The sequence below is a fragment of the Leuresthes tenuis genome, unplaced genomic scaffold, assembly GCF_036924035.1.
Source record: "Leuresthes tenuis unplaced genomic scaffold, fLeuTen1.0.hap1 SCAF_9, whole genome shotgun sequence".
Taxonomy (NCBI): domain Eukaryota; kingdom Metazoa; phylum Chordata; class Actinopteri; order Atheriniformes; family Atherinopsidae; genus Leuresthes; species Leuresthes tenuis.
In genome coordinates this window covers 31,765,156-31,789,306 of record NW_027325363.1, presented here as the reverse complement: position 1 = coordinate 31,789,306, position 24,151 = coordinate 31,765,156, and the positions used below count along the sequence as shown (strand labels likewise).

The following is a 24,151-nucleotide window of genomic DNA, read 5'->3' as shown; positions in this document are numbered from 1 at the left end:
AAAAATTATTTCCCATTTTGTAATTAATAAAGTCTTATTCAGTTCTTTTCAGCAATGTAAGAGATGATATGGTCACAAATGTAAACACAGAAACTTAAAAATGTTTAATTCTTTTTGTAGAATATCAGAAATGAAGAGTTTCAGCTTCCACTCAACAATAACTTTTTGCAGTTTTGGATTTAACATAATTCATAAATAACTAACTTTGTTGATAGTTGAAGGAGAAATGCTGTTCACTGTGGGTTATATGGAAAACTGCCTTTCAAAACCTGAGGGTTTTGAAACTAGACTGCAGTAATGTAAAGGCAATTTGATTAATTTAGACATGCTGACAGAATCCTGTAAAAAGCAGGGAAATGATTGTTGGTATTTGTTGCACAGAATTTCTGTTGGATCATGCATTTTATGTTTTCAGGAAGGTGTGACATTTAACACCAGTGCTGCTTATTCTTAAATCACTGTATCTCTTTAAAACCAGATTAGTGCTTAGTGAGGCAAGAATAAATAATGGCCTAACTTCTGCTTGCTTTGTTGCTGTAGTGTAAGCATTGATTTGATTGGTGCTGATGAGCTAATACAGAGCTTGTGTCTCTTTGCTGTGTCTGCAGTTGATGCAGTCTTCCAGAGGCTCTCCCTCCCTGTGGCTGACAAACCAGCAGCAGCATGTCTCGCGTCTCCTCCACTGCCAAGCGCTATGCTGGTCCCTCCTACACCAGTCACTACAGCTCCTACAGCTCCTCCCTGACTCCAGGCCTTAGCTCTTACGGTGATCGGGACAGACTGTCCACCTACAAGTCCCACTCCTCCTCCTCAGGTTACTCTTCCTCCAGCTATCTGAGCAACTCTGCCATCCACAGCCACAATTACAGCACCTCCTCAGACCCTGACCGTGACCGGGGTCGAACCATCCCACGCACTAACATCCTTGGAAGCAGTAGCAGCAGCCGCCGGAGTGAGAGCCTCAGCAGAACCTCTGTCAAGAATTATGGAGGGTCAGGGCTGAGTGGGGGGTCAGCGTATTCTGGCTACAGTTCCTACTCTTTGTCCCCAGCCCAGTCCAGCTACCTGTCCTCTTCACCGGCGGCCTCCAGCATCTTACTCAATCGACGAAAATCTGTATCACAGAGTGACTTGAGCAGGGACTTGGTCTCTCTGGGCCTCAACGACGCTTCCTCCTCTTCCTCCTCGCCGTCCTCTTCCACCAGTGCACTGCGAAGCTACCGTAGTCGAACTGCTAATGTAGCTGACTCATATGGCACCGGGTCCCGCCTGGGTATCTCAGGTCTGTCACAGAGCTCCACTCAGGAGGCCTTCAGCAGCAGCAGATCATTCAGCTCTTCAGCACGGGAGCCTAGCAGTAACAGGCTGTCTGACTCTCCAAGCAGGGACTCCACGGTAAGTCATAGTTTATGCTTTAACGTCATTTCGACGTGGACCTCTCAGCCATAGCCTGACGTGCACCTCCAAAAAATTTTAACTACACATTGCATAGACGCGGACCGTAAGGGCTGTGATTGGTCCGCTCAGAACGTAATTTCTGGCAGTTGCCTTTTCTGGTCTTAATGGCTGTATACGGCGAAGAAGCTCATTGACATGCGAAATTATCAAAAGTGCATTTGTTCATCCAGTGTTTGTACAACCAGCATTTGTACAACCAGTGTTGTAAATTCACCCGTTCCCAGCCTCGACTGGTCGTACAGACCACCCCCACGAACGTCTTCTCTGTTGCCTGCGCTTCAACATTTGCAATTTAAGCATTTGTTCTTGAATATTGAAAAGCTCCAACTGCAAATACAGCTGCTCCACCTCGGTTGCCATTATTTACTGTTCTTAACTGTAACCGGGAGAAAAGCAAGGATTCGGCTATAGCCCCTGAAACTACACAAACATACAGCCACATCTCCCTACCGGCATGGTGAATTGCAGAGCAACGTGTTCCCTCGACGCAGAACTTCGAATGCTCAGTGAAGACGTCACGTCGACATTGTCGACGGTCTGGAAGAGTATAAATCTAGCTTTAGACAAAGGCCTCTCTTCTTGTTCTGCTTTTATTGGAAACTTTTACCTCCAGAGGATCAATAAAGAAGAGCTGAATAAGTGCTGACTGGACTCAAAGCTGCAGTTGTTATCACGAAGGCACACTGGTTTCATGTACTTTACTCGACATATGGTACAGCTCCAAAATGCTTTATCACTACTGGTAGCACAGGTTTTTACCAAATGGGGGCACTGTTGGTCAAATTAGTTTCAGTGCACTTGAGGTCCTGGACTTGTTCAACTTTCTTTCATGTTCCCTTGTAAGCTTTTTGTGCTGTTCGGTAAAACTTTCTTTATGAGAATAAGATCCAGTCAAATGCAAACCAGAGGTCATTATTCCACTCTAGAGTTCCAAAACCTTAGCAATATGACAAATGTCACATTCTAATCCAACAATTAACTAGCTTATACCTTTCTTAGGGAGCTGTTTGGCTATAATGAGCTCACTCTGTAGGTCACTTGTCTCTTCTCTAAGTTCAGTATTAATGACCTGAGTTTCTTGCACGCTGATTAGAAAGCACAACTAACCCTATTCCATTCTAGATTTCTCCCAGTAACTGCTTACATGAGTGGGAGTGGGAATATGTAGTCTGGGAGGGTGGGAATGGGGAATGCGGAAATTAATCTTCCTTGAAAGGTGTTTTTAGAGCATGTAGTTAAGCTATAATCGTCAAACAGATTCAGACATACAACATTAAGGTATCATTAGTTACCATACATTCTCAGATTATCATAATTTCATTATTACTTTAAATAAAACATATAGTAATTATTACAACTGTTCTTGAGCGTGTTCAACTCAAGATAGTACTGCATGGCACTACATCAAAAGGAATGCTCATCTCTTGAAAATAATAATACATCTGCTTGAGTCATGAGATTCATCCCCATTAACTGGTTCAGTTTTTAATGTATGTATTTTTGCCACAAGTGGCCATATTCAACGGTGGGTAGATGAGAAAAATGGCAGAGAGAGTGGGGGAGGACATGCAGCAAAGGCTGGGAAGTCCAACCTGGGCTGGCTGCGTTGAGGAACTACAGCTTCCATACAAGTATCCCTTCTGGTTGTTAGAACAAAAGTCATGTCAGCACTGAACACTCTGGAAATGGCTTTGGCAAAGAAAGCTGGAATCCAATCCTGACATTTCTGAGAAATGTAACAGAGAAATGCTATGCAAAAATAGCAGCTGCATAGATAAGGACATCTAGTAAACATGTTTATGAGTCAGACGAGCAGGTTGATTATAACATGAAAAAAAGAGTTTGTAGAGTTATTACAAGCTTGAAATTCTAAAGGATCACCATGGTCTGCATGGTGGTGTGGTGCTTTGCGCTGACAGCTCACACAAACAAACATGCATGTCTGGTTGATTAGTGACAAAATTGGCCCCAAGGAGTGAGTGTCTATGGTTGTTTGTCTCTGTGTTGGTTCTGCAATAGACCAGTGACCTCTTAAGGGTTTAGCCCACATCAGATGAAAAGGGTATGGAAAATGGATGTATGTATAAGCACCTTTATTCTCCAACACAGCCTGAACCCTTTTGGACAAGCTTTCTGTCATTTCTTTAAGTAGTCTTCAGGAATAGTTCTCCAGACATCTTGAAGGACATCCCAAAGCTCTTCTTTGGATGTTGGCTGCCTTTTGTTCTGTTCTCTGTCAAGATGATCCCACACTGTTTCAATAATGTTGAGGTCCGGGCTCTGGGGGGGATTCATCCCTCCATAAGACCTGTTGCCACTGATTTTCAGTCCACTTCTGGTGTCATTTGGCATACCTCAGCTTTTTCTCTTCCCTCCTTGACTGCCACTCTTTCAGGCAGATAATTTCTGATTAAGTTTTGGCCAAAAACACATGGATCAGCTTGACTGTGGAAATAAGATGAAGTACCCAAAGAATAACCAACCAAGATTTGAAACGAGAACTTTTTTGCTGTAATGTGAGAGTGCTAACCACCACAGCACAGCCAAGTCTGGCTTCTTGGAAGCAAAACGTAAACGTAAAGAAACAGTGTGGCTCAAGTGATGCTGGTTTTCAACTGTGTAGCTTTGTCAGGTTTAACCAGGGGATAAAACCTTAGGAAATGCAGAGTGGCGGCGTCCAGTGAGGTGTACAAATCCAAAGAAACAAAATCCGGGATTCCAATATTGGCAGAGCTCTAATTTTATTCTTTTTTACTCACTTCTTTTTATATACATCCTAATGATGCTGTATGGACCTTGCCATCAAGCTAGCAGCTTATTCTCAGTTGTTAGTAAAAGGAGAAGCACCTGCTGGCCCGTCTCAAAAGATCTTTGTCTAGCTCCCTTGTCATACCCAGTTTGCTTGCCACACTGAACTTTTTCCATCTGATTCCTTATCAACTTTGTTGCCTTCTCCATTCTCTCACTCATTTTTAGGACTTAAGTGGGAACATTTGTTGCTGTTCCTACTCCACTGCCTGTCCAGGACTCCTGGAGTGCATCAAGGGGGCCTCTCACTTGCCTACCATACAAAAGTTCAATGGGCGAAAGCCCAGTTGATGCTTGTGGCACCTTCCAATATGCAAAAAGCAGATAAGGCAACCGCCTATCCCATTCTTTTCCATTGATTGCAACAACCTTCTTTAATATGCTCTTCAATGTTCTTTCATACCTTTCCACCAGACCATCAGTGTGTGGGTGGTAAGGGGTGGTCCTTATACTCTTTATTCCCAACAACTTGTAGACCTGCTTAAGTGTGTTTTACAAAAGATTTGTCAGCTGATCTGTCAATATTTCTGAGGGGATTCCTACTTTGGAGAACAACTGAAGTAGGTCATAGGATATTTTCTTAGCTGTGACGTCTCGCAGAGGAAAACCTTCAGGATAGCGAGTACTGTAGTCACACACACTCTTTCTAGTGGACCCACAATGTCCATCGCTATTCTACTAAAAGGAAAATCAATGATGGGAAGCGGCTGTAGTGGAAACTTTGAAACATTTTTGCTTCCTGATAACTGACACACAGAACATGACTGGCATGTTCTGTGTGTCAGTTATCTCTGCACTGCCGTATAAAGACCCAACCAGTAGAAATGGCTAGCAATTCTCTCATAGGTCTTTTTAAACCCCAGGGATCCCATGGGATATTATGACCCAGATTCAATGCAGATTCAGAACCTGATCCTGCAGAACTTGAGGTACCACTAGCTTCTCCATTTAAGACTCTGCAGATTTATATTAAAGCAACCCCTCCCGAAAGATATAACCCTCTTCCACCTGGTTATGGGCAGCATTACCTTCCTGAACAGAGACTGCTTGTTTAAAAGCATCCTTCAGTAACTCATCCTGCTCTTGTAATTTCTGAAAATCAATGGGCATGTCAACATCACCTTCATCAAATATGACAAGATCCTGATCTGTGGGGATTTTAATATTCACGTTTGTTGCCCATCTGACCAATTCGCCACTGACTTCAAAAGCCTGTTGGCAACTTTTAATTTGATTCAATCCGTGGATAAACCAACACACCATCTGGGGCACACTTTGGACCTTGTTATTTCTTATGGGCTTTCAGTTTCCCTTAAAGAGATTTCTGAGACTGCAATCTCAGATCATCTCCCTATTGTTTTTGAATGGATAGCCTCCCAAACAGTGAACAAACCTCTTGCTCCATCCCATCAGCGGCGTATCATCATTCCCTCCACAGCTGATGAATTTACTGCTGCTTTCAATGACTCATAATTTTTTTCCTTGAATGGCTTGGCTTCCCCCATCTGTCCTGATCTTTTTCTCTCCTCCTTTCACTCCACCTGTACCAGGATTCTGGACTGTATTGCCCCTTTTAGGCAAAAATCTGTCAAGCCAAGAACAGACCCCTGGTTGAACGACACCACCCGCGCTATCATGCAACATTGCAGGCAGGTGGAACGCAGATTGAAGAAGGACAAACTGCATGTGTCTCTGGAAATGTTAAGGGACTGTCTCACTGATTATCAGAGAGCCGTACATGAAGCAAAATCTCAGTACCTTTCTAATATTATTTCTAGCATCAGTCATTGTCCTAAGGGGTTATTCAATACAATTAACACTGTTATTAACCCATGCACTTCTGCTGTGACTGATGTATTTATAGCCACTTGTGAGAATTTTCTTCTTTATTTTGTTGACAAAGTTGATTCTGTCAGAACAGACACTAATGTTATTTTGAGTACAAATAAGGAGCTGCCTGTTGTCCCAACTCATTCTGCTGTGTTTGATAAGTTTGAGCTGGTTTCCCTCTCTTGCCTCTGTGATGTAGTGAAATCTCTAAAACCTACAAATTGCCTATTGTATATTGTCCCTGCCAAAGTGTTGAAAATGGTTTTCAATACTGTGGGACCCAATTTCCTGGGGCCTCAGGTACAAAGGGTACGTACGCACAAAAAAGTGGCGTACACACTTTTTCACGTCAACGATCAGATGTATCAAGAGCGAAATGACCGTGGAAATGTGCGGTGCCTCACGCAAATTGCAGGGCTGTCGTACGCACTTTTCTATCGCTGTTGTTTCTTTGGCGACACTTAGAGGTGATGTTGGGAAACTAATAAATAAATGTGAACACAATTTGTCCTCAGACTGAGTGATGTGCACATCTGAGACACATGAACAATTAATACACGTGTCTGCAATTACACAAGTGGATATAAAAGCATGCGCAAAGTGTTGCAGTGCATACCTTTAAAAACAATGGCAGCTTTAGCGGTATTAGAAGAAGTGCAATTAGAAAATAGCGTGTTTTAAGAGACTGAGAGGATTTGCTGGCACATGATGACAACTGGCTCATCAGCCGTTTTGAGGGCAATCCTCCTGGAACTGTGCGCAGAGCTGCGGCCGGCGTTGGAGCGCAACTCAGCGAGGAGCCATGCGCTGCTTGTGCCACAGGTGATGTGCACACTGGGGTTTAAGCAACCGGGGCATTCCAGAGGGAGCTGGCCAACCGATTGGCACTGTGCCAGTCGACCCTGAGCCAAGCCATGCCAGCTGAGTGGGAGGAATTATCTGCATCTCAGCAGGTATATCACATTCCCACAATGCAGTTGAACAGGCCAACATTGAAGCGCAATTTGAAGCGAGAGCCGGTTTTCCTAACGTAATCGGAGCTATCAACTACACACACAGTGCTATAAAAGCCCATCACATGATGAATTTGTTTATCAACAGGAAACATTTTCATTCCATCAATGTACAGATCGTATGTGATGCGCAAATGCTTTGTGGGGGTGGCCTGGTTCAACGCACGATTCATACATTCAGTAACAGAATTGTTTGGAACAGACTACAAGCTGGCACTGTGCGTGATGGGTGGCTTCTTGGTGAGTAACTTTATTCGTGTAATTGTCCTAATATTATTCCCTGTGACGTGCATTGAGCATGTGTGCCCCCAATTTCTATCCCGTCTTCACAGCATCATAGTTGGTTATTAAAGTTAGTAACTTGCTGTTTTTTGCTGGTTAAACAACATCTTAAGATCTTTCTAACAAGCCCCTGATCGTCTCTGTGTGCAAATGTTAATAACCCCGTACGTAAAGTGTGAAGTGTCATAATTAGCTTCACCTTTTCCCCGGCGCACTTCTGCTCTGGTTACTGTATGAACATGTTTGTTGTGAGTTACACAAATGTAAGTATTTACCTTTAATCAGAGTCACCCACACTCCCACACCCAAACCCCTGACAGAGCAGTGTCACCCATAGTTTTTCACCTCTGCTTGTGTGCTTCTCAGACGCCTCAGCATTAAAGGCCTCGCTCCCGCTCTCCCACCCACTCCTCTTATGTTTGCTGTTTATATCGTAGGACAGCGTGCCAAAGAGCATATTTTTGCGGGCCTCCACTTCAGAAAGTAGCACCTCCATCTCGCTTTCCGTTAAGTTAATCTTTTTCCTGTCTTACTCATTCTTTTTTTCTTTATTTTCTGATCGTGCAGAGAGAGGAATCGCAGGTGGAGGGCTAATTTAAATATGATTTGCATATTTAAGTAGGGGCGTGGACAGGGAGGAGTCGGGTACTCCAACATGTGCGCTCAGTTCCACGTTGATTGGGATGTACAAAAGAAATGTGCTTGGATTCATGCGTGCGCACACATTGATACATCCGGATATTTTTGTACGTTGGAGGGCATTTTGGTTTGAGCGTACGCCATGTTTCAGTAGGAAATCCACACAAGTCTTTGTACATGAGGCCCCTGGTTTTTATTAACTCCTGCCTTAGATTAGGAACTGTCCCAGCTGCCTTTAAACATGCTGTGGTCAGGCCCCTTCTTAAAAGACCTAATCTTGACCCCTCAATGTTATCAAATTTTAAACGTGTTTCCAATCTGCCATAAGGTTTTAGAAAAAGTTGTTTTTATACAAATACAGTCCTTTCTTGAGGAAAACTCTGTTCTTGAGAAGTTCCAATCTGGATTTAGGTCTCATCACAGCACCGAGTCTGCACTGTTAAAGGTACACAATGATATTGCTCTGTCTGTGGATGCCAAGTGCCCTGTTGTCTTAGTGCCGCTTTATCTCACAGCAGCCTTTGACACCGTGGACCATGCAGTCCTCCTATTACGTCTAAGTAATTATGTTGGCATCCACGGCACTGCATTGAAGTGGTTTACATCTTACTTATCCAGTAGAACCTTCTCCGTTATGGTCCGTGACCCGTCCTCTCCCATTGCTCCTCTCTCCTGTGGAGTCCCCCAAGGATCTATTATTGGCCCTATCCTCCTCTCATTATACATGTTACCTCTTGGGTAAATTATAGCCACCTTTCTTTTCACTGTTATGCAGACAATTTACAAATCTATCTGCCAGTGAAGCCAAATAGTAACAGTATACAATGTTCTTTTTTTTTTACTGTATTGCTGACATTAAGCAACCAACCATCTTTTCTACATTTAAATGATGATAAAACTGAATGTATTGTGTTTGGGGATACTGTGGCGGCTGACTTTGGCAGCTTGTCTTCAAAGCTCAGTTCAACCGTCAGAAATCTGGGAGTGACCTTTGACAGTCATCTGAGGTTTGACAAACAAATTAACAATGTTGTCAGGACTAGTTTTTTCCAGTTGCATCTCCTTGCCAAAGTTTTAAATGTTTTTAAGCCGTCACAACCTTGAGAAAGCCATCCATGCCCTAATAAGTTCAAGGTTAGACTACTACTGCAATGCACTTTAAGTCGGCATCTCCCAGACTTCTCTCAGTCACCCCCCTCCCCTCTCGTTCACTGCTTGCAAGACATCAAAGACTGGATGACCAACAATCTCCTTAATCTGAACAGCAACAAAACTGAGTTTGTGGTGGTGGCACCGCCGCCACTGCTCAAGAAGGTTGGAGATCTCCACCTGGACATTGATGGCTGCTCAATCACTCCATCTCACAAAGTCCGTAACCTGGGGGCCATCTTGGATTCATCACTATCTTTTCAGTCTCACATCAAAAAAGTTACCAAATCTGCCTTCTACCATCTCAGGAACATTTCAAGACTCAAGCCCTCACTTTCTAAGACAGTTACAGAGACCCTCACGCATGTCTTTATCTCCTCCCGCCTAGACTATTGCAAGGCCATCCTGCTTGGTCTTCCCAATAAGGCCATAGATAGATGTCCAGAACTCTGCTGCCAGGATTCTCACAAGCACTAGGCTTTGGCAGCACATCTCCCCCGTACTCAGACAGCTACACTGGCTCCCTGTCAAATCTTGCATAATCTACAAAGTCCTCTTCCTCACTTTCAAGTCCCTCAATGGTCTGGCTCCCCACTACCTCTTCTAAGGGCCAGCTGATCATCCTCCATACCAGACTCAAGGCCACCAGTGACAGAGCCTTTCATGTAGCTGCCCCACTCCTCTGGAATAACCTACCCAACCACATTCAAAATGCCCCTTCACTGGCCATCTTTAAACAACACCTTAAAACCCATCTCTTTTTGGAGGCTTTTGGCTTCTAGTGTCCATAAGCACACACCTACATACTCTCTCACACTTACACAGATATTATGTAAAGCGACCTTGGGTGTTTTGAAAGGCACTATATAAAATGAAGGTATTATTATTATTATCTGAGCTTTTAACTGTCCGTAATCCTGGTAGAGCTCTGAGGTCAACAAATCAACTTTTGCTGGAAGTACCCAGGTCAAAATACAAACACTGGGGTGACCGAACCTTTTCCGTTGCTGCCCCCAGGCTCTGGGGCCCCGCTGAGATGCGTCTTATTTCCTGACGTGAGACCTGGGCCTCTTTAAATCTAGGCTAAAAACCTACTTATTTCTCATGGCTTTCAAAACCCAGTACTATGATGACACTTTTATCTTATCTTATTTGATTTTGTTGTATTTCATTGCTTTTACTGTTCTTTTATTGTTTTTTACTTATTATTTTCTTTATTTATTGTCTGCTGTAAAGCACTTTGGTACACAGAAATGGATTGTTGTAAAGGGCTGTATAAAAAGTACATTAACATTTACATTCATCAGGATCTGGCAACCCTTGTGACCCCACTTTTACAGTTCTGGTCATTCTCTCCTTTCTCCTCTTGCACCTACTCTTTTTTGTTTTAATCAGGTTCTCTCCATGGGTATATCAGACTCAAAGTAAGGCAACTCTGACCAGGTATTCAACTCAACCTCTGATTTATCACAACCCCACCCCCTAATGTCTGAGCCCGTCTTTGTGACCTTGTTACAACATTGACTGGTTTACAAGACTGAACCAACTTCTGCTAGACTGGAATATCCTGACCCAAAATAACCTAGTGGGCAAGAGTCTTCACTACACCCACTGTCAACAGGTGAATTTCCCCAGCCACCTCAATGTACACTGCTGCAGTTAGATAAACCTTACAATTCCCATGCACACAGGAAATATGAAAGCCTGGACCCTCCAACTGATATTCACCCTCCAAAACTGATGGATGGACCAGTGTCTGCACACTGCCTGTGTCTAAAAGGGCTTGAGCTTGCTTCCCATTAACCTTCACCTCCATTATTTGCTGTCCACCTCCACACTGAACATCTCTAGGCCCTGGTCGGGGCACAGTACAAAAGTAGGCAGTTTTAGCTTTCCTCAAAGGGTCAGCGTGTCAGTTCCGCTGTTCGTCGTTGAAGATTATCTCCGTAACATGACGCCGAGTAATTTCTGTCCAGCTAACACAGCTACTTAGTAGTTTTGGTGCATAAACTCACATGAATCAACAGGGTTTTTAAACAGGGACACGGAGAAAACGTTACGTTTGTTCAATCAGATCAGCTGATCTCCGTAACATGCATGGGCTACAGCCACCAAACAACATTTATCATTTACATTAGTAACACTTAGCTGAATTACCTTTCCAGTAGAAAAGAGGTAACTTTGGTGTCACTTTTAAAGCCTTCATCCCCCATCAGCGACCTCCATTTGGGAAAGGTGACGCTGATATTTACTCACGTTTTACCCCGTCTTCTGTCTATAATCCTTTTTGGACTTGTCATGTCTTTGTTTCTTTGATGACAACACGTGGTCTTGTTTGTCAGGTTTGTTTTGCAGAACAGTAAGTGTGGTCCGCCATGTCTATTCAGATAACTTCACAAAATTTAAAAACTTCCAAAATATATTCCGAGTGCTTCCTCGTCTCCTTCTTCCTCTTCTTCTACAACGTCACATCCGGCTTCTTCGTCTGCAAAGTTCGTCACCCTTTGTCCCTTCAAGGCTAGTGTAATTAATATGGCGACACAAGTGGTGTCCTTCCGGGTAAGCCTTTGTGTAGAGTGGACCGCGATATATGTAAATAAAAAGGTGAAATCTAGTAATAAAAACATAACGACTCATTTCATAGGCTGACTATATAGCACTAACAACATAGTTATATATATTATATTCCATTTCTGTTAATAAATCACCATAATTATTACACACTGGTCCTTTCATGGACATTCACATTTAATGTGTCCCTCCTGGCCACAAAAATAACAAACAGGGTTAACTGAGGGTCTGGCTTTACTGGCAAATACATTTTTCTCTCTAGGCTTGACTAATCCAGCAGTTTGACCTTGACCACCACCCACACCTGACCCCACAGACTTACCTTGGCCAATACCATGCTTATGTTGCAGGTCATAACGAAAGGTCTTTGGTCCCCGTTGTGCAGCTAGGACATTCTCGACCAGCTCAGCTGCCTCTTTAGCTGATTTTGGCTTACGTTCGGCCACATATGCAGCCCGTGGTTTCCCAGTCAGATGTTGTACAAGCCTCATTGCCAAGTCCCTCTCTGGCCACTGACAGGCCGCTGCCAAGCGTTCAAAGGTGGTCAAATACAGCCCAATGTCATCTTCGTCCTCCAACTGAGGGATCGCAGACTGGGCCCAACTCCTTGTTACTGGCTCACTTCTGGCAGGTAACAGCAGCTCAGGTCCGTCTTTCTGCTCAGAAGGATCCCTCTTGGGTTGAGATTCAATCCTCTTCTGCATCTCCAAATCATACTTCAGATTATTGACTTGCACCAGTATCTGCCGCCATCTTTTCTCCTGCTTGACAGACTCTTTATCACTCAGTGGCACTCAGGTCACTCTGGAATTGAAGGAACCTCTGCAACATGCCGGAGATGGAGTTCATATCCGCTGATTCTGGTGTCTCCTCCCTAAACTTCATAACTACAGGCAGCCCTTCTGAAGTTCTCCACTGGTACAGGGCCACCCACCTTAATGGACTTGGAGTTATGTTTAGGTCCCATGTTGTCATCTGTATGGTGTATACCCAGGTCAGCAGCAACACATCCCACTTCTGACACCAACTGTAAGGTTTAACCATGGTGTTACGTCCACTTGGTGAAACCAGTTAGCAGACAATAACACGACAACCAGTAAATCAAATGAGTCTCAGTTGAAGTGAACAAATGAGCTTTATTGTAACAAAAAACAGAGACACTCCAAGGTGGGGGGAGGATGGGACAAAGTGATTGTGCCAAATAAAATGAAATTAAATAACAAAAGAAGGCCTGTCTGAGCTATCTCTGAAGAAAGAAATTAAACAAAATACCTAACTAGCTTGTCTAACAAAAGACCCTTCAAAACAGTACAGTGGTGGCACGACCAATAAACCTAGTGGAATAACAATTAAATGCTACGTGAGTGCAAAAGAAATGTAAAGGGTACCCCAACTTACCTAGTCCCAAAACCTCCCACACCTACCTGAACAAATATGTCTCTGAAAGAGCACCAAACAGAGTCAAGGTTGGTAGCAATCATGTGTAGCAAAATCACAAGTTAAGAAGCTCCTCAAGGCCAGAGACTTCCTCCATTTTAAAGTGGCTCCTCAGCTGTGATAGGTCAGTGGTCAAGGTAATTATCCAACCAGCCACACCGCCTGCTCACACAGGTGAGCAGCATCCCTGCAGCAATTACTTATAGACAACACAACACACAGGGAAGAGGGGAGGAGACACAAAACCACAGAATACCTGGCCGCCTGGCACATAACACCCCCACCCATATAAGTCCAAGCATAATGTTTGGAACTACATAATGTAATGCAACTACAAAGCACGTGACAAGGCATCAGCCAGGATATTCTCAGATCCCTTTTTATGACAAATTTCGAGGTGGTAGTTTTGAATGATTAAAGACCAACGCATGAGACGTTGGTTGTGATTATGCATCCTGGAGAGAAACACAAGAGGATTATGATCTGTGAAAACCTGAATAGGCTTCACACTGGATCCGAGATAAACCTCAAAATGTTGCAGGACAAAAAGTAGTGCTAGAGTTTCCTTTTCGATGGTGGAATACTTAACTTGATGTTTGTTGAATTTTCGTGAAAAGTAACTCACAGGATGAGCGATGCCCTGGTGGTCCTCTTGTAGAAGAACAGCTCCAGTGCCAACTGCACTGGTGTCAACTTCAAGCTTGAAGGGAAGTGAGAAATCTGGTGCAGACTAAACAGGAGTGCAACACAGTAGACTTTTTAGACTTTCAAAAGACTGTTGACACTTATTGGACCAACTGAATGATTTTGTTGGAGCAGCGACAGAGGAGAAGTTTTTGCAGAACCGGCGATAATAGCCGGCCATCCCAAGAAAATGCCGCAACTCTCTCCTGGTGGTTGGCGTGGGAAAGTTAGTAATGGCGGAGATCTTTGCATCCATAGGACGCACCTGTCCTCGACCAACCAGCTGACCAAGATAAAGCACAGTGCCTTTTCCAAATTCACACTTAGTGAGGTTGAGTGTAAGCGACGCACTGGACAGACGGGTGAAAACTTCCCTCAGTGTAGTCATGTGACTAAGCCAGTCATTTGAATACACGACAATGTCATCCAGATATGCTCTGCAGTTTGGCACACCTCCTAGTACCTTACTTACTAGCCTCTGAAAAGTAGCGGGTGCATTGCACAGACCAAAGGGCATCACAGTATACTGGAAGAAGCCATCAGGGGTTACAAAAGCCGAAATCTCCGAAGCGCCCGGGGTTAAAGGAACCTGCCAATATCCCTTTAACATGTCAAGTTTACTGACAAAGTTTGCTGGACCGATTTCATCAATGCAGTCATCAATAAGAGGTAAGGGATGTGCATCTGGTACAGTCACAGCATTTACCTTGCGAAAGTCGGTACAGAATCTTGGACTTCCATCAGACTTTGTATCCAGAAGACAACGGGAGCTCCATGGACTAGAACTGGGTACTGCAAATCCATTCTGTAGGAAATAGACAACCTCTTTTTTCATAATCTCCCTCTTAGTGGGATTAACCCGGTATGCATGCTGTTTGATTGGTACTGGCTTGGTTAGAACAATGTCATGAGTAATGACAGAAGTTTGAGAGGGAATGTCTTTGAACAGACCTGGGAAATCACGGATAAGTTTCTCAACATCGCAACGCTGGTCCTCGGAGAGATGAGACAAGTAGTGGGACAAATCAGATAAAATCTCACTATTACTGAGCCTAGCCCCCTGTGGTGTAGCACTACGCATGACCAACTGATCGTCATCGTTAAGAGAGCTCACCTTGGAGATGGAAGCTATAGGTGAGATGGTGATCCGCACATCTTGAGCTATGGGTGACCCATTTTGCTTCTCCCTGGAGCAGTACTGTTTCATCATGTTGACACATTCGGGACCGCCGCCTACGGTCTGGGGTTTTGATGACATAGTTTGTGTCACTGAGTTTTTTCTCTACAACATAAGGACCAGAAAATTTAGTAGAGAGGGTAGATCCAGAAACGGGCAAGAGAATCAGAACTTTGTCACCTGGTTGAAATGAGTGGACAGTCGCCTTTTGATCATAATGTCTCTTCATCTTCACCTGAGAAAAGGTCAGGGCTTCTTTAGCCATAGTGCAGGCTAGCTGGAGTCGATCCTTGAGCTTGGAAACATACTCTGGAATACTTGCGACTCCTTTGTGTGGCACAACCAGTTGCTCTTTAAGGACCTTTAAAGGACCCTGCAACTCATGTCCAAATACTAGCTCAGCAGGACTGAAACCTAGTGACTCCTGTACCGCCTCACGGGCAGCAAACAAAACAAATGGTACACCATCATCCCAATCCCTCTGAGACTCGTGGCAATGTTTGCGCAACATCGATTTCATGGTTTGGTGAAATCGTTCAAGTGCCCCCTGGCTTTCTGGATGGTAAGGGCTAGATGTTACATGGTCAATGCCTAAAGTTTTAAGCACCTGGGCAAATATTTTGGATTTAAAATTCGTGCCCTGATCTGATTGAACTACTCTTGGCAGGCCAAACACGGTGAAAAACTTTACCAAAGCCTTGGTGACAACTGCAGCCGTTATTTTCCGGAGTGGGATGGCTTCTGGGAACCTGGTGGAAGCACACATCACTGTTAGAAGGAATTGATTTCCAGCCTTAGTCTTTGGCAATGGTCCCACTTAATCAACAATGATTTTTTCAAATGGCTGCCCCATAACTGGAATGGGACAAAGTGGTGCAGGGGGGATAACCTGGTTTGGTTTTCCAGTAACTTGACACAGATGACAGGTACGACAATGACGGACAACATCAGATTTAAGTCCTGGCCAAAAGAAATGTTTAAGGACCCTGTTGTACGTTTTGGTCACCCCCATGTGTCCTGACCATGGATGTTCGTGTGCTAAAGACAGTACCTGCAAACGATAGGCCATAGGCACAACAACCTGGTAAGTTGCACTCCAACTTGCATCTTGTTCGAAAGCATTGCTAACCCAGCGACGCATCAACAGGCCATCCTCATTAAGATAAGCCACTTTTTTCATCTTGGCTTCCACCGGAATGAGAACAGAAGAATGACCTTTTAAAAGTGTACTATCATCACGCTGTGCTGCAATAAATTCCTCTCGGTTGGCTGGTAGGTTCATAACCTTCAAACTGGAAGAGGATGACGCAGCATCGGCAGGTTTGACCTGTACCCGACTATTGATCTTAGGTATCATCTCATTTGGATCCTGCTCAATAGCCATAAAAGAGTCAGACAAGTCAACACCATATTTCCTGGACTGGGCTCTGGTTATCACACAAGCAGAAAAAATATCAGAGTTCTGGGTTGAGTTGTCAGATTCGAGGTTCAAATTTGGTCTATCTAGTACCTCAGGGGCAGGCACAACCTTGTCCCCAGCAAGGATGAAATCAACACTTTTAATGGGCAAGACAGGAAGAACAGCCACTTTAAACAATCCACTGACCAAACAAGACTGAAGATGGACTTTGTGCAGAGGAGCAAGTACGAAACCCATTTCAACACCCCGAACAACTGCACTTGAGTGACATGACGATTTGGATGTTAAAGGTAAGATGGCCTCTAGAATAATGGACTGGGCGCCTCCTGAATCCCTAAGAATGGTTACCGACTGTTTATCTTCTAGATCCCCAGTTAGTGAAACAAATCCTTCTGAAACAAAGGGTTTAAAACAGGGATCGGGTCCATCGTCTTCATTAACATCTCGTGATATTGCAGTGGGTGGAAGAGAAACAGTCTTAATCAGACCCATGCTTTTTGGTGGTGAGGGGCTATATGGAAACTGTTGTTTACGCTTTAGAGAAAGACAGTCAGAAATAACATGGCCCTTCTTGTGGCAGTAGAAACATTCACGAGTGCCAGGTGGGGGCAACTGTGGTCCCATAGCCTTTTCAAAAGGAGAATGACCAGAATCAGGTCTCGTGGGGCGAGACATTGACATTCTGTCAGGGCGGGAAGACGACATAAACACATTCTTATGTGTTAGAACAAACTCATCGGCCAAGACCGCTGCTTTAGATAGAGTAGTCACCTTTTGTTCATTTAAGAAAAGCATTCTTAAAGTCTTCCAACAACATCAGCTCACGAAGGGATCCAAAACTGTTTCTGACATCATTAGCACTGCACCATTTGTCAAAAAGAACACCCTTTTCTTGTGCAAATTCAACAAAGGTTTGACCACCTGACTTTTTATGATTTCTGAATTTCTGTCTGTAAGCCTCTGGCACAAGCTCATAAGCACGCAAAATAGACTCTTTGAGCACGTCATAGTTCAAGCTATTTTCTAAGGAAAGAGAGGACACAACTTCCTGTGCTTTACCAACCAGCTTGCATTGCAGAAGGATAGGCCACATATCCTTTGGCCATTCTAGTGCAGTTGCAATTCGTTCAAATGCACCGAAATAAGAGTCAACCTCTGTCTCCCGAAATGTTGGTACCAGGGCAATATTTTTACTGACATCAAAGCTTTGTTTGTGGAAAACCGTATATGAATGTGCCAATTTCTCCGATGTGTGTCCCGTCATCTGTGCAGAGGAAATTCTCAAGGCCTCTACTTCAAGCTGCCGTAACTTGACTTCCTTATCAGCCTCTATCTCTAACCGGCGAACCTGTAATTTAAGGTCATAATCTGCTCTGCGTATACTCTCCTTTTCCTGTGCCTCTAGCTGAAGGCGTGTTAAACAAACCTTTAATTTGGCATCGCCACTAGACCCAAGACCATCTAGGGTGAAAGGCTCAAAACGAGGCAAAGTTGCAGGAGGAGCCTCACGGACAGCCCGAGCAACCTGAGGTGTGGTCTGTGCAACCTGCTGTCCCCCTTCGTCAGATGAAGCGCTTGGTCCAGCCAGAGTAACTCCCTCCATAGGAACCTCAGCCCCTGGCGGGACAGTGTCAACAGGGTCTGTAAGGATCTGTAGCTCCATTAGTTTTTCCAGAACTTTATTTTTTATTTCCCCTTTCACACCATTTTTTTTTTGTACATTAATATCAAAGTGCTTTGCAATACATAACAAGTCATCTTTGCGACACGAGTCAAGTTTTCCAAAACTGGGATCATCAAGGAAGTTCTGCAAGTTAAAGCTCATGTTACCCTCAATGCCACAACCACATCAACTCATCAATTTGAATTGTCTTAGCTCAGAAAAAAGATATCCCGGATGAGACCCCAATTATTTTACGTCCACTTGGTGAAACCAGTTAGCAGACAATAACACGACAACCAGTAAATCAAATGAGTCTCAGTTGAAGTGAACAAATGAGCTTTATTGTAACAAAAAACAGAGACACTCCAAGGTGGGGGGAGGATGGGACAAAGTGATTGTGCCAAATAAAATGAAATTAAATAACAAAAGAAGGCCTGTCTGAGCTATCTCTGAAGAAAGAAATTAAACAAAATACCTAACTAGCTCGTCTAACAAAAGACCCTTCAAAACAGTACAGTGGTGGCACAACCAATAAACCTAGTGGAATAACAATTAAATGCTACGTGAGTGCAAAAGAAATGTAAAGGGTACCCCAACTTACCTAGTCCCAAAACCTCCCACACCTACCTGAACAAATATGTCTCTGAAAGAGCACCAAACAGAGTCAAGGTTGGTAGCAATCATGTGTAGCAAAATCACAAGTTAAGAAGCTCCTCAAGGCCAGAGACTTCCTCCATTTTAAAGTGGCTCCTCAGCTGTGATAGGTCAGTGGTCAAGGTAATTATCCAACCAGCCACACCGCCTGCTCACACAGGTGAGCAGCATCCCTGCAGCAATTACTTAAAGACAACACAACACACAGGGAAGGGGGGAGGAGACACAAAACCACAGAATACCTGGCCACCTGGCACGTAACAATGGGATATAATCTTAAGAAATGCAGAATGGCGGCGTCCACTGAGGTGTAAAGTCAAAGTTCAATTTATTTGAATAGCCCATTTCATGTACAAAACAATTCAAAGTGCTTTACATAAAATATTGCATTGTAGCGGGGAGCAGAAAAATTAAAAATATGTAAAAGAATATAAAGAAAGAAAGAAAAGAATTAAAATTAGTTAAAACAAGCAATAGTCTAGATAAGTTAAAAGATACTGTGCAGATTTCATGCATAGACACATGAGAAAATAAATATTTTTAACCTGGATTTAAAAATGTCTACATTTGGTGACAGTTTAATCTCCACTGTCCGCAGTTTGTTCCACTTGTTTGCAGCATAACAGCTAAATGCTGCTTCTCAATGTTTAGTCTGGACTCTGGACTGGACCAGCTGACCTGAGTCCTTGGATCTAAGAGCTCTGCGAGGTTTGTATTCTCTGAACATATCACAGATGTATTTTGGGCCTAAACCGTTCTGGGATTTGTAAACTGTCAGTAGGCTTTTAAAATCTATTCTTTGACTGACTGGTGTGATGTGTTCAGATCTCTTAGACCTGGTTAAAACTCTAGCAGCAGCATTCTGGATGAGCTGCAGATGCTTAATGCTCTTTTTGGGAGGTCCAGTTAAAAGACCATTACAATAATCGAGTCTAACGTAGATGAATGCATGGATGAGTTTTTCCTGGTCTTTTTGGGAGAGAAAACCTTTAATTCTGTTGATGTTTCTGAGTTGGTAAAAAGCTGCCTTGGTGACAGCTTTGATGTGGCTGCTGAAAGTCAGATCTGAGTCTATCAACACTCTAAGGTTACAAACTTGGTCAGTGATTGTAAGGGCCCGAGTCTCAAGGTATTTACCAATGCTGATCCTCTTCTCCTTGCTACCAAACAGAATGATCTCAGTTTTGTCATCATTTAATTGTAGAAAATTCTCTCTCATCCAGGTGTTTACTTCCTCCAGACACTGACACAGTACGTCTGCTGGTCTGCAGTCGTCTTGTGACAGAAACACAAAGTTGTGTATCGTCTGCATAACTGTGATAATTGATGTTAAAGTTCTGCAATATCTGACCCAAAGGGAGCATATTCAAGTTAAGCAGAAGAGGTCCAAGAACTGACCCCTGCGGGACTCCACAAGTCATGGCTACGCGTAGCTGCCAATTGTAACAAAAAAACTCTGGCCGTCTAAATAGGACCTGAACCAGTTAAGGACCACTCCAGAAAGTCCAACCCAGTTTTCCAGCCTGTGCAACAGCATTCTGTGATCTACAGTATGAAACGCAGCACTGAGATCCAACAGAACCAGAACTGGAACATAACCAGAATCAGTATTCAACCTGATGTCGTTTAACACTTTGACCAGAGCTGTTTCAGTGCTGTGATGACGTCGGAAGCCTGATTGAAAGTTATCGAGACTTCCACTTTCATTCAGAAAGTCTTTGAGTTGGTTAAATACAACTTGCTCAATAATCTTGTATATAAAAGAAAGGTTAGAGACTGGTCTGTAGTTGTTAATCACAGAGGCATCTAGAGTTCTCTTCTTTAGGAGTGACTTAATGTCAGCTGTCTTTAGTGACTTGAGAAAAATACCTCATGCCAGTAAGCTGTTAACTATTTGTAGGAGATCACTTTCTATTGAAGTGAAAACAGTTTTTAAAAAGTTGGATGCTATTATGTCCATTGTGCAAGTTGTTGATTTCAGACGCTGAACTGTTTCCTCTAGGATTTTTAAATCAATAATATTAAATTGTGACATAACGTCAGAGTTATTTCTAGGTTTTAGAGACATGTTAGTTTTCTTGTTGGTCTATGTGACATGAATGTTTTGTCTAATTATTTTGATTTTTTTGGCTAAAAAAGTTGGCAGATTCATTGCATTTCTCAGTGGAGAGGAGGTCTGGGTTTGACTGTTTAGGAAGATTTGTCAGTTTTTCAACTACAGCAAACAGAGAATTTGAGAATTGTTGGCATTCTTATTAATCAGTTCAGATAAGTGAAGCTGTCTGGCCTTGCACAGCTCATTTTTATCACTACGCAGGCTTTGTTAGTACATTTCATAGTGAATCTGAAGCTTTGTGTTCCTCCACTTACGTTCAGCTTTCCTGCATTCTGTTTTCCGTTTTTTTACCATTATGGTGTTTCTCCATGGAGTTTTCTGTTTGCTCAAGGTGCTCTCAATTCTTATTGGTGCAACTGCTTCCATTACGTTCAAAATTCTTAAGTTGAAATGATCCAGCAGTCCGTCAACCGACTGTGCGCTCATTGTTGGTAACATAGCTATGGCCTCCCTAAACTGAGCACTTGTTTCTCATTATTGTACCTCTTCTTAACTGAGAAGCTGGTTGTTTGAACATTCTGAGTGATCAATAAATCAAATAAAATACAGAAATGTTCAGACAAGGCCAAATCAATTATCACAACAGAAGAAATATCAATACCTTTAGAAATGACCAGGTCCAGAGTGTGACCTCAAAGGTGGGTCGGTTCTGTTACATGTTGCCACAAACCAAACATGTCCAGCACAGAAGAAAATTCTTTGGCATTACCATCCGTCATATTATCTATGTGAATGTGAAAAGCCCAGGTCAAGATAAAATACTTAAAATCAGTCAAAATAACAGAAAATAATTCAGAAACTTCATCAATAAAACTTGCACAGTATCCCGGAGATCTGTAAATGATTAAGAACAGAATTTTAGGAACACCCTTTAAAATTAAACTAAGATACTCAAAAGAAGTGAAATCACCAAATGAGATCTCTTTACACTGGAATGTATCTTTAAATAAGACAGCTTCTCCCCTACCTTTCCTCCCATTTCGGAATTTATCCATAAAACTAAAATTTGGGGGTGCTGTTTCATTAAGAATAGTCGCACTTTTGCTTTCTGTTAGTCATGTTTCTGTCAGAAAAAGAAAATCTAAATTGTGTGAAATTATATTAAATTATACTAATATTAAGTAATGCTAGCTTTAGTTTACACTGTATTCTGTTGTTTTATTCTGAGTTGTACGTGGTACTGTTAACAGATTAGTTAGATTCACCCGGCAAGTTGACTGTTTTCGATTCCTTCTTTTACTAACTAATACAGGAATCCTACTGGGTCCCAGCTTGTACTCAAAAAAGCTGTCAGTAGTAAGACTACTATATAGCAGGGACCCTGAACGCATCATGGCATGTAATCTTTGTTTTGAACTTTGCTGCTGCTCCTTGAACATCCTGCACATCCCCTTGTGCCCTGCTCTGCCAGGACAGATGACATAAGAGGAGGCGGGTACTCTGCGTTTCCTGGTAGATGGTGGTCGCTGGAGTCATGGCTGGGATAGAGACCTTGGGTGATGTGGAGTAAAGGGTCTGGTGAGGAGGGAGGGCTGGGGGTTGTTTGCCTCGCTGCTGTGTCCTTCACCCTTTATCTGTACAGTCATGTTTGGGTTTGCCGTCTCAACAGCATGATGTAAGTGTGCACCAAGTAATCTGCATCCAATTTGATTTGGATGCATGCCATCAGGTCTGAAACGCTCCTTACTGTTCCAAAAGATATTGATGTTATCAATACTTAATCCCATTGTGGCATTTGGGCTTCTCCTAATGTTCTGGTTAGCCCTTGACTGAGTTTTGGGGCATTTCTCTTGTTTTTATTAATTTTTGTACAACATTCATCATCGCATATTGTATTTGGAATCAACGGATCGTTTCTATTATGCAATGGTACTTCAGGTGGTGGAGTGAGTGCTGGACGTTTAAGTTTTGTGCTGGGTTTACCTCTGCGACAGACAACATCAGACCAGGTCCTGGCTGGGGTTGATGATTTTGGTTTGGCACCAACACTGTTCCAGTAAGAGATATCAGTCGGACCGGCCGGTTTGGGAGCATCACCAGATATTCCAGTGTCATTTGGACACATCCAGGGAAGTGTGTCAGCCAGGTCTGCAATGTGAGGCTCCACATCAGCTGTTATCCCATGTAGAAAAGTCTAAAAGGCTAATACTGTTTACAAATATACACTTAAAAGAAAAAGAATAAAATTATATCCAAGACTAGTGGAAAGAAGTAGAATGGTTTAAAAGCAAATAAAGCAGTAAGCAGCAGGAGGAAGCAGACATGTCTGCACCATTCAGAAGCAGGAAGTGATAGTCAACCCAAAGAAACAAAATCTGGGACTCCAATATTGGCAGAGCTCTAATTTTATTCTTTTTTGCTCACTTCTTTTTATATAGTTTACAATATGCATATATTCCTCATCCCCCCTCTCTCAAATTCACAATCCTCCCCAAGTATATATAAATATGGCCACAACCATCCAGTGTCAACCCAACCTACGTCATATGTGTTCCTATGTAACACAGAAAAGACCCTGCCTCGGAGAAGGAGCTAAAATGGTTATATGAACTGAGGGCCGTGGTCCCTAGTTCCTATATGTAGGAATGCACGAAAAAACGGCCCTATTCCTGAAAAGGTTATACGAACTCCAAAAGGATCCTACAGTGATTCCCACTATGGGTGCGCCTTCACGACCATGTTGTGTGACCTCAAAGTCACCTCAGAGAGAGACAGAGAGATTAGAAGCAAACCAAAACATATCCTCAAAATAAACTTAATGTATTAACCAACTAAAAAGGATCCCTCTTCAGTGGATCAACACATTGATCAAAAACCCAATGAAACAAATAAATGGCTACCAGGTGTAAATATAACTTGAGTATGTCTAACCTGCTTAGTGAAGCGGGGGTATCTACATCTCCTTCACAAACTGACAGCTAATACATAACTCAAGGCAGTGCACACACCCTGATGAGCAGGCTGCATAATATTAATACAACAACATTCATAATAATAATAATTATTATTAATAAATTATTCATAATTACTGAATTAATAATTAACAGTAATTATTAGGGGTCTAGCAGCGAAGCTGCAGACACCTATTGTTTTACTAGCTTTTCCTATTATTATTGATCGACTTTCCGCTACAATTGAAGTCTATGGCAGCCCCATGAACGCATTGGTAAAAAGTTGTGAAATTTGACACACGTTTTTAGGACCATCCCATTAGCAACCTCAATAATTTTCGTGCCCAAAAGCTGAACTC

The 24,151-nt window shown here is 42.9% G+C and overlaps 1 protein-coding gene across 2 annotated transcripts in view; it reads left to right on the top strand.

The window, feature by feature from the left end:
• usp2a (ubiquitin specific peptidase 2a) overlaps positions 1–24,151 on the top strand; it is a 62,913-nt gene that overhangs the window by 18,047 nt on the left and 20,715 nt on the right. For both annotated transcript variants that reach the window (XM_072393072.1, XM_072393073.1), the window contains exon 2: positions 609–1,395. In XM_072393072.1, coding sequence (XP_072249173.1) covers positions 664–1,395 — 732 coding nt within the window. In that variant the 5' untranslated portion in view covers positions 609–663. The remainder of the gene's footprint in view (positions 1–608; positions 1,396–24,151) is intronic.